At 39.3% G+C, this 11720-nt stretch overlaps 1 protein-coding gene across 2 annotated transcripts in view; it reads right to left on the reverse strand.

The window, feature by feature from the left end:
- MYSM1 (Myb like, SWIRM and MPN domains 1) overlaps positions 1-11239 on the reverse strand; it is a 44716-nt gene extending 33477 nt beyond the window's left edge. For both annotated transcript variants that reach the window (XM_012442759.3, XM_012442758.3), the window contains exons 1-5: positions 11161-11239; positions 5656-5734; positions 3122-3192; positions 900-977; positions 785-808 (exon numbers count right to left, since the gene is read on the reverse strand). In XM_012442759.3, the coding sequence (XP_012298182.1) occupies positions 785-808; positions 900-977; positions 3122-3192; positions 5656-5734; positions 11161-11228 (320 nt within the window). In that variant the 5' untranslated portion in view covers positions 11229-11239. The remainder of the gene's footprint in view (positions 1-784; positions 809-899; positions 978-3121; positions 3193-5655; positions 5735-11160) is intronic.
- Between the last annotated feature and the right edge of the window lie 481 nt (positions 11240-11720).

Raw genomic sequence — 11720 nt, forward strand, 5'->3', positions numbered from 1 at the left:
CTTTAAACTGGGTCCAGAAATATTATCTCTTTAGTTCTTTCATATAAATACATGTAAATATTAAGATAGAAAAGAAGTAAAAAACCATAGCATTGTACTTATTGCTTTTAAAATTCATTATCTGAATGAATTAAAAATAAAACTGATGAAGTTCACCAATTTAATTTAAGCAAGCCATTAATCCTTTTGTTAACTTCATTTTGTTGTTTATTCAGCAAAATACAAAAGCAAAAGCCTGCTCAGTGCTCAACCTATTGGGCAATTACAAATGTGTAAAGCCACCCTTTAAGGGACCATAAACTTCCAAATTCATAAATGCTAAATACTGTTTTTTCAATTATAGGGAAAGGGTATTTTTTAAGTAGTTAATTTCTCCAGATAATTTTTGAAAGCCACAAATCCAAATAAAAATTTGGATGAAAATTACGGACAGAACGAAAGAAATCAATTCCAATATATTACATAACAGCTTCTCACAAAACAGCTTCTCAAAATTTCCCCATAAATCCCTAGATAACTATATTTTCCACAATCTGACAGAATTTCCTATGTAGGGCTATAAAAGAAATTCTGGCAAATAAATATCATCATAAAATTATACTTGTATCATTCCAATATCATTATAAAAAAACTGTTTTCATATCTACTTAATGTTTTTGTATAACCCAAGGTCAAGAGGGCTTTTCCACAGGCCAACTATAATTAAAAAAAAAAAAAAAAAAAATTCTTCCTTAATTTTTAACTAATAAAAAAGGATTTAGAAATGTAAAACATAAGTACATACATGAGTTTTGCTGTTTTCTGCAGACTGCATCACATGAAAAAAAGAAAATAAGGAAGTGTGTAAGGTTTCTAAAAATATAATCCAGACTCTTAGAAATATTATATATTGATTTTACCTCTTCACATATTTTTTATCATCTTCCTTTTGATCAAGCCAGACTTTTTCCGGTAGTGACTTTTTAGATAAATAATACCTGTGTAATTATTAAGGAAACATTTTAAATAATATTACAGTCATGTAATTTTTATATGACTGTAATATTTACATTACTTATACAAAATGTGTGCTATATAAATGTTAATAGTTCCCTTGTCTTCCCGATGAGAAGTGACTACAAGAAGAGAGGAGGAAAGGGAGGGGGGAAAAAGAAAAAAAAAAAAGTGACTACAAGAAGAAACAGCCTCTTTAAATCAAGCTTGTCCAACCTGCTGCCTGCAAGCCACATGTGGCCCAGAGCAGCTTTAAATATAGCCCAACACAAATTAGTAAACTTAAAACATTATGAGATCATTTTGCATTTTTTTAAGCTCATCAGCTATCATTAGCATATTTTATGTAGGACACAAGACAATTCTTCATCCAATGTGGTCCAGGGAAGCCAAAAGATTGGACACCCTGGTTTAAATCTTTTCTTCCAAAACATATGGAGAATGTAATAGATGAATTTGGTTGGTTGTCCAAGGCAATTTTAATTTTCCACATTTCTAAAGCCAATGGAGAAGAATCCAGGGATCTTCTTTACCTTAATAAAAATAGCAAACATTAGGCTGGGCAAGGTGGCTCACACCTGTAATCCCAGCATTTTGGGAGGCTGAGGCGGGAGGATCATGAGGTCAGGAGATCAAGACCATCCTGGCTAACAGTGAAACCCCATCTCTACCAAAATACAAAAAAATTGCCAGGTGTGGTGGCATGCACCTGTAGTCTCAGCTACTCAGGAGGCTAAGGCAGGAGGATCACTTGAACCTGGTAGGCCAAGGTTGCAGTGAGCCGAGATCAACTGCACCACTGCACTCCAGTCTGGAAGACAGAGCGACTCTGTCTAGCAAACATTTAGGTCAAATCTACCAGGGAACCTTCCTCTCCAAGTTCTTAAAACTAGCCTGATGAAATACTGTAAGCTTAGCCTGAGATATTCTTCACTTAACAAGTATTTATTGACTGTATACTATATATGTCAGTTACTATGCTAGGTACTAGGTGCTGAACAAAGATATTCTCATTATTTGTTTCCATATCTGGAAGTGAACCACTGACTACTTAAGCATTTTATCTAGACATGCACAGTGGCCACCAACCACATGTGTGGCTTCTAACCAGTGGAAATGCTATTTGCATGAACTAGGATGTAGTCTAAGTATAAAACACAGCGGATTTCAAAGACTTAGTACAAAACAAAGAATGTAAAATATCTCATTAATGTTTTTATCTTGATTAAATGTTAAAATGAGAATATTTTAAATATTTATATAATATATATTGTTAAAATTAATTTCCTTTGTGTTAAGAAGATCGGAAAATTTTAAATTATATGCGACTTTCTCTGAAGAGCAATAATCTAGGCTATAATTGCAATGTCTGGGGAGAATTAGAGAATAAGAAAGCCTAAATGGGGTTAACCGATGACAACTGAAGGTACAGAGGCACTCTAAAATCAACATGGCAATAAGAGGAAATAGTGGGAACAGAGTAATTCTGGCTTAAATAGTGAGGAGAAATCCATAAAAATGAAAAAGAGGTTAATAAACCCCTACTTATTAGAGTATGACTAGCTATTTTTATAAATCATAAAATCAGTTATCATTTTGTTCAATTATTTTCTTTTACATGTATGAAAACTAAGCTATAAATAAGGATCCGCAAATGTAGGGGGAAAAAATCTTCATTTGATAGTATTTGTTTTGTGCTTTTTATTTAGATTCCTCCCACATAACACCTGTAAATTATGAAGTGAGAAGAACTTTTACATGTTCCAACTCTGAGTCTTTGGAACAAATTAACATCTCTGGGTTTCAGCTTATATAAGTTTAAAAATGCAAGCTTGGACTTAAGGTTCTAAATGACTTAAATATTCTATCATTTCTACTCAATATTCAGATATCATTAATAGTTAGCTAGTGACAGAAATTCAAAATATGCAATCAGATCGCAGATGTAGTAGTAATAAAATCCCTGAGGAATAAAACGTTGCTTTTTGCATAGATAGGTAACATGATATATCATAGCAGTCTGGGGCTGAATAAAATCCATCTAGTAAACAGTGGCCTCTTGTAATTTTTGCATTTATAGATTTTTCACCCTGAGACCTGTACTTTCCTCCTAATCATTAAAGGATACTCTTCTTCCAATAACATTTTCTCAATAACAGCTCTGTTCTCTTCACTGATGGTGTTATCCAAGGTCCAAGGCTATCAAAAAAGAGAATACATTTTTCTTTTTATTTATTGCTTTTTGAAATCGTCTATGCTTTGTTAAATAAAAATACAAAACACAATGATTACAAATTATAACAGCCACCATTTACTGAGCACACAGACTTACCTTTGATTACCACAGTAACACTGAGATAGGCATTAATACTTTACAGGTGCAACCACAGCACTACTAGCATTTAAGTGGAAGAGCAAAGACTTTACACCCAAGTCTGTTGGATTCCCAGGCTCATGCTCCTGCCCACGATGAGGTAATAATGGCCATCCTATACAAGGAACCATTTGCTAGGCGTCAGACACTCTGCTAGACACTTAATCTCTTTCCAAAACTCACCACTAACTCTCCTTTTTCCTCAGTTACAATCTTCATGATCCCACTTATTTTCAACTCCTCAAGTTAAAAATTTTCAGCTCATATGTCTTCTTCAAGCTCTAGACAATAATATCCAAGAGCCCATCCAAGATTTTTACTTGGATATCTAATTGGCTTCTAGAACTTAACGTATCTAAAACAGAACTCACCCATCACGTATCTCCACCTGCTTCTCCCTCTGTATTCCCAACTTTACAAAAAGCACTATTACTAAGTTATTCCATGTAGAAATTCAGGAATCATTGTGGATTCTTTCGTTTTCCCTCGATGCCCATATCCAATCTATCAACCAGTTCTACTGCCAGTTTCTACTGCCAAAATGTAATTCAAATCTATCTATTCTATCTCTTCCGCAACTATCTCAGGCCAAGTCCCAATCATCAAATCTTGGTTCAACTGCTATGAATATTTCCTAACTGGTCCTTTCAACTCCACTCTTACTTCCCTCCAATCTTTACCACAGTACCCAAAATTCATTTTATAAAAATAAATTTGCTAATCTCTATAAAATCTATATGAAATGTTTCAATGATGTCCCAGTTCCTTTAAAACAAAATTTAAACCCTTTAGCATAATCCAACTCCTAAGTCCTGCATGACAGAACTCTAGCCGGTCTCTCCAACTGTGTCACATGCTGCCACTCCTCCCTTTCCCAACATATTCTAGGCACTGGCCTTCAACCAGAGCTTCTGTGGTTACTGTTCCTTCTGTCTCTAATTTCTTCTTTTAACTTTTCACATATCTACCCTTTTTCCCATCATTTTCAACTTAAATCTTACCTCCTCTGAATTTCTCTCACTGATAATTTAATCTAAACTAAGCTCCCCACTCTGGTACTCAGTCAGCATCTTGCTTGTTTCCTTCAAAATCTATTATTAGTTTGTCTACCTGTTTATTATCTAACTCCCTTTTAGAATATAAGCTCCTTGAGAGCAAGATCATGTCTGTCTTCATTATAGTCATATCCTCTAAGCCTGACCTACTGACTGGCCCACAGTAAGTACTCAATAAGTAACTACTACATGAAGAAATAAGCCCTGTGATAATCCCATTTTCTTATTCTCTGAGACAGGGTCTTACTCTATTGCCCAGGTTGGAAGCAGTGGCACAATCAGAGCTCACTGTAGGCTGGGCACAGTGGCTCATGCCTGTAATCCCAGCACTTTAGGAGGCCAAGATGGTGGATCACCTGAGGTCAGGAGTTCAAGATCATCCTGGCCAACATGGTGAAACCCATCTCTAATAAAAATACAAAAAAATTAGCTGGGCATGGTGGCACATGCCTGTAGTCCCAGCTACTTGGGAGGCTGAGGCAGAAGAATTGCTTGAATCCAGGAGGCAGAGATTGCAGTGAGCTGAGATTGCGCCACTGCACTACAGCCTGAGCAACAGTGCGAAACTCCATCTCAAAAAAAAAAAAAAACAAAAACAACATTAGCCAGGCATGGTAGCACATGCTTGCAATCCCAGCTACTTGGGAGGCTAAGGCAGGAGAATCACTTGAACCCAGGAGACAGAGGTTGAGGTGAGCAGAGATCGCATCATTGCACTCCAGCCTGGGCAACAAGAGCGAAACTCATCTCAAAAAGAAAAAAAAAAGCTCACTGTAATCTCAAACTCCTGGGCTCAAGGGATTCTCCTGCCTTGGCTTCCCAAATAACTGGGATTATAGGCAGGAGCCAACTGGCCCAGCTACCACTTTTTTAGGTAAAGAAACTGAAGTTCACAAATTTGAGAAGTGGCAGAGCCAGGATCTGTACCTATATCTAGCTGGCTCCAAACCTGTTTCTCAACAGTCCATTTTTCAATGTCAAAAGAAAGAAGAGGTTTCTATTTTTAAAGTAAGAAAAATTCTAAATTTTTTTATTGTTTTTTCTAAATTTTTTCTTAATTCTTTGTGTAGACATCAATGAGAATAAAATTCTAAATTTCCAAAGAAGAAAAATATTACATCTGTGATAGTTGAGAACTAGCACTAAGTTTAAAAACAAACAAATAAATAAAAAAAAGCACTCTAGGCAATAAATAACAGCTTAATGCACCTGATATTTTTATAAAATACTTACAATAAGGCCATTCTCTGTTCTCCAAGATGAATCAAGATAGTGATCTTTTTGTAAAACTGAAGCTGTATTTTCATCGCTTCTGTAATAATTATGAAAATGAGTATATAAGTGAAAATTATACTAGTTAATGAATGTAAGTTACACAGCACAGAAACCGGCAGGTAGTAACAAACAGATTTAACATTGTGGAAATGCCTGCTCTACCTCTTTGGTCTATGAAATACATGGTAGTGCTAAGCTACCATATCTCAGTTGTGAAATATGTGCTAAACTACCATATCTCAGTTGTGAAATATCAAGTCTGACTGCTCACTTCTTTTGGTTCTCAAGAATAAACAATCTCATGAGGAAAGCAATACCCCAAAGCAGCAATCACAACATGCTCTGTGACTATGAACCAACAATGCAGTTTCAGCTGATTAATACCAGTACCCATGTGTATACAGGAATTCAACGTTGTGATTAAATCTTTTTGCTATATCTAAATTACAAAAACCACCATCGGCCGGGTACGGAGGCTTATGCCTGTAATCCTAGCATTTTGGGAGGCTGTGGCAGGCAGATCACCTGAGGTCAGGAGTTCGAGACCAGCCTGGCCAATATGGCAAAACCCCATCTCTACTATAAATACAAAAATTAGCTGGGCGTGGTGGCAGGCACCACACTACTCGGGAGGCTGAGGCAGGAGAATTACTTGAACCCGGGAGGTGGAGGTTGCAGTGAGCTGAGATCATGCCATTGCACTCCAGCCTGGGCAACAAGAATGAAACTCTGTCTCAAAAAACAAACAAACAAAAAAACAAAAAACCCCACCATCGATAACACCACCCATAAAATAACAAAACAAAACAAAACTAGATGAGAACCAAAACAGAAAATACTCAAAGGATAGTACAGTGAATAGGTAAGAAAAATGTGATGTTTTAGTAACAACTCATATATTTAAAAAAATTAATTTCATTTGGAGGCTTTTCAATGTCCATGGGGATCAAACTTTGTTAATTATCTCACTCTTTTCATTAAGCTAAAAAGAATTCTTTAAAATTACATTGTATACCCCATATTTGAAAAGGCAGAATAATTTAAGTTTTGGGGGGCTCAATCCATGATATAAATTTAATATTTTGCTAAGTTATTTACTTTTTCTAGACCTAATCTAGTGGTAAGAATCTTCTAAGACTGCAAAAACCTATTAATAGGTTTATAAATTTGAATCTTTAATTAGGCAGTAGTTATAATAAATTGTGGGGCTAATGAACTATTCTCCAAAAGCAACCATCTCTCGCAATTGTTGATGGCAAATAGGTTTAATCTCAAATGTCAACTATGAGGGGCCAGGCACAGTGGTTCACGCCTGTAATCCCAGAACTTTGAGAGGCAGAGGTGGGCAGAGCAGGTCAGGAGATCGAGACTATTCTGGCTAACACAGTGAAACCCCATCTCTACTAAAAAAAAAAAAAAAAATACAAAAATTAGCTGGGTGTGGCTGCATGTGCCAGCTACTCAGGAGGCTGAGACAGGATAATTGCTTGAACCCGGGAGGCGGAGGTTGCAGTCAGCCAAGATCACACTACTGCACTCCAGCCTGGGCAACAGAGCAAGACTCTGTCCCCGCCCCCCGCCCCCTCCGCAAAAAAGTCAACTATGATCTGGAAGAAGCTACCAGGAAAGCTAAATAAAGGATTCTGAGACTTCTATCAGCTCAAGGAAACCTTTGTTCAAATAACTAGGTCTGCCAAGTGTTCAGAAAGTAGAACTACTATCATTTCAAGTTTACTATAGAAATCTTTTTATTCATCAATAGGAAGAATCAGCAACACTCATATTCTGGTATGTACTTCTGGATATCTACCTGAATCTCCATAGGTACCATATGTTAGCATGTTTAAAGCTTGAAATCACCTTTCCTCCCAAATCTGCTACTCTTTCATTGTTCCCTGTCTCAGTCAGTGGCACCACCATCTCCCTAGTTACCCAAGCCAGAAATCCAAGGCTGCCCTTTTTTCTTCACAACCCACATTTAATCTGCCCCAATTCTGTTGTTTCTCCCATTTTCCAAATCCAGTCCTTCTAGTGTATTCATACTACCCCTGAGGTCCTGTAGTTTCCAATCTTATATAATTTTTCCAGGTAAATGTAAAAGATAAAGCTGATAAGTCATTCACCTCCTTCTTTATCTTTCTCCACCCATCTCCATCTGACATATATACAGGTTTTCTGTCTATGTCATTTAACTAGAACGTTCTATGAGAGTATAGACTTGGTTTTGATACATTGTTATATAACAGTGCTTGACATGTAGAAGGTACTCATTATCTTCTGAATGATTGAATGAACAAGGTAGGTGGGGCATGGATCACACAATCTCTGGTAGTTAAAGAATGAGGATTTTATCATAAAACCAATTGGGCAGTGAAGGGAGTAACATGATCAGATTTGGATGTAAGAAAGACTACTCTAACTTCAGAACAGAAAAGAAGAGGGCCAAAAAGACAAGGAGCAGTTAAGAGGGAGTGATTTTAAAAATACCAGAGAGACCGGGCATGGTGGCTTACACCTGTAATCCCAGCACTTTGGGAGGCTGAGGCGGGCAGATCACAAGGTCAGGAGTTCAAGACCAGCCTAATCAACATGGTGAAACCCCATCTCTACCAAATATACAAAAATTCGTCAGGTGCAGGTGTAACGGCACACACCTGTAACCCCAGCTACTCAGGAGGCTGAGGCAGGAGAATCACTTGAACCTGGAAGGTGGAGGCTGCAGTGAGCCGAGATTGTACCACTGCACTCCAGCCTGGGTGACAGAGTAGGATTCAGCCTTAAGAAAAAAAAAAATACTAGAGAAAGGTGACAATAACTTATAGCTAGGGGACAAACTGTGAACAGGAAGAAGTGAATACAGTTGAGAAGATATTTAGACAGCATCAACAGGCCCTAAATAACTGATAGGGTAGAGAAGTAGGAGGGAGGTAAGGAATGATAAAGTTTAGGTCTGTGCTTTGGGTGACTGGGTGAATGTAGGTGCCATTTATTAAACTAGGGAAGAGTGGAGAGGCAGATTTGGTGGGGAAAATTTATAAGGTGAAACTGAGGTGCTTGTGGGACATCCAAGTACAGATAGATTCAAAAAACTGCATAAATGGATCTGTAGCTTAAGAGACAGATCTGGGTTGATAACAGATTTGGGAAACATCAGCTGACAGGTCAAAAATGATTGAACACTAGTAAAATTTCATATGGTTCAACGTAACAAAGAGAAGTTCAAGTCTTGAGAGGGACTGTGTGGTCAGTGAATAAAAGTCCGATGAGAAAACTCCTTGCAACACCAGGATGTAAATAACAAAAGGAAGATGAGAAAGAATGTTAGGAGAAGAAGAGAAACCAAAAAGTTTTACTGCCATCTTCTAATTTTGACATCTATTAAATTAATCCTCAAGGGTTTCACAGATGCTATCACTAATTTAACTACATACTTCAGGGGGTACCATGACATGAAATTCCATATGGCTGGAACTCCAACACCACTAGGCACTATTCACCAGAATATAATATTAATGATACTTGGGGTTGTATAAGACAAAGTTGTAACCATCATCAGGAACCAATAACCTTTGTCATCCTGCTTATTACCACAAGTGCTGCCAGTACACCTAGGGCTCAACTAAAATAGGAAGAGAAAAGGGAGAAAAACTAAACACAATCAGAAAAACTGAGATAAATCTATGGAAGAAGAATACAACCGATGCCCTCAGGTAATCAATCTTTAGTGTTTCCAAGGCCAGCTCATTTTGTTCTAGACTGCAAGTAAGTATCCCTGCCAACCTATTTCATTAACTTGTTGTGAAGAGTAAATTAAATCAAGCATGCAAAAGCAATTGGTCAAGATTTTAAAACTACATGAATGTCAACAATCATTAAGGGCTCCCTACTCATCTGCATAGCTTTAGACTGCTTTACTTATAGCTTTGAGGGACAATGACTCTGTGAGTTTAATTACCCCTCACGTTTTTACAGGGCTTTAGAGTTCACGATACACTTCTAAACACACTATCTTAGTGCCTCAGGGACTGGGGTGGTACTTCTCCCCAGTCCACAGAGGCCCTAATATTAGGCTGAACTACATGAAACTGCCAATTTATAGAACAAAAAATGGTCTAAATATTGGCAGTTTCATATGGTTCAAGCTAATACAGTTCTAAGGAAATTGTTCACAATTAAAAAAAACATAACTGGCTGAGTTTAGAACTCAGGTTTTCTGGCCGGGCATGGTAGCTCACACCTGTAATCCCAGCACTTTGGGAAGCCGAGGCAGGTGGATCGCCTGAGGTCAGGTGTTTGAGACCAGCCTGGCCAACATGATGAAACACTGTCTCTACAAAAATACAAAAAAAATACAAAAAAAAAAAAAAAATTGCCACGATGGCAGGTGCCTGTAATCCCAGCTACTTGGGAGGCTGAGGCAGGAGAATCGCTTGAACCCAGGAGGTGGAGGTTGCAGTAAGCTGAGACTGCACTACTGCACTCCAGCCTGGGCAACAGAGCGAGACACCATCTCAAAAAAAAAAACCCAAAAAACAAAACAAAACAAAAACCCTCAGGTTTTCTGATTCCTGGCTAGTCTAGGCCTCCTTCATGACTAAAAGGAGACTCATTTTTCATTCGGAAAGCAAGGAGTCAAAGGAGGTTCTGTGTCAAATCACACTGGGCTGTTTGTTCTGCTGAAATAGGTATTAAACAAAATGTGATCCCTCACTCGATTCTCACAGTACTGTCCCTGAGGGTAACAGGATGGTAAAGAACAAATTCAGAGAGCACCTACCATATGCTAAAGCGTATCTCATAATCATTTCACTTTATCCTCACAATTTTAATGGGTACATATCATGATTGTCAGTTTAAATATGAGCAGTCTGAGCCTCAGACAAGTTAAATGTCTTGCCCAAGGTCACACTGCTATTAACTAGTAGGGTGAGCAAATGCAGAAGGAAAACCTAGAACTGTCCAACTCTAAAATCTGGCCCCTTTCCTTTAAGTCAAGCAGCCTCTCAGTAAGTTTTACAACTATCCCCATGTGGAAGAAGAGATGAAACGACTCGTCCAAGGTCACATGGCTAGCAAGCAAGGTAACAAGAGTCCCTGAGCTCAGGTATCGTCCGTAGCTGCTCTAGTTCTAGTTACTGTCGAGGAGATCCTGAAAAGGAGGGAATGGAAAAAGTAATCTAAATGTGAAACAAATGCAATGTGCTACGCGAAATCGGTGCCCTCATAGCATCCGACAAAAGGTGAAAGCGACACTGGAGTACCACAGACCCAGGTAACCGCCCCGCCCGCTGGGCTCGGGACAAGCCGGCGGGCGCGGCGCCTCCCAAGCCGACAGGAGACTCTGGCCCAGCAGATATCGTCTTCTGTTCCCTTTTCCCTTGCCGGACCTGCAGCTTTCCCAGGGCCCTCTCGTCGAATCCAATCCCCTCTCCGCCCCAGAGAGATCTGGTCTATAAGCCTCACCCTGGCTGTGCCCCCGCCGCCGCTACCACGTCCCCTTCGATATCCACATCCGCTTCTTCAGCCGCCATGATGGGACCTGACCCCGTACGTCCTCCCGAGAGATCCCGCGAGACGAGCATAGCCCGGGGGCGGGGCCTAACGCGTCACGGGCGGGGTTGAAGCGTCGTCATCCAGCTCCTCCCGTGCCAGAAGGCGGGGCTTCCAGAGCAAAGGCGCCCTCAGAAGCCTAGGGCTGAGTCCTTCAGAACTTATTGACATGTAGAGAGAGATCTTGGAAAGTGGCCCACGCTTCGGCTTTTTTTTTTTTTGAAACGGAGTTTCACTCTTGTTGCCCAGGCTGGAGTGCAATGAATGCTGCGATCTCAGCTCACTGCAACCTCCACCTCCCGGGTTCAAGTGATTCTGCTACCTCAGCCTTCCAAGTAGCTGGGATTACAGGTGTATGCCATCACGCCTGGCTAATTTTTGTATTTTTAGTAGAGGCGGGTTTTCACCATGTTGGTCAGGCTGGTCTCGAACTCCTGACCTCAGGTGATCCGCCCACCTCGGCCTCAAAACCC

This window comes from Aotus nancymaae, unplaced genomic scaffold (assembly GCF_030222135.1).
Source record: "Aotus nancymaae isolate 86718 unplaced genomic scaffold, 86718_ANA_hifiasm-v0.15.2.pri h1tg000007l, whole genome shotgun sequence".
NCBI classification, from domain to species: Eukaryota; Metazoa; Chordata; class Mammalia; order Primates; family Aotidae; genus Aotus; species Aotus nancymaae.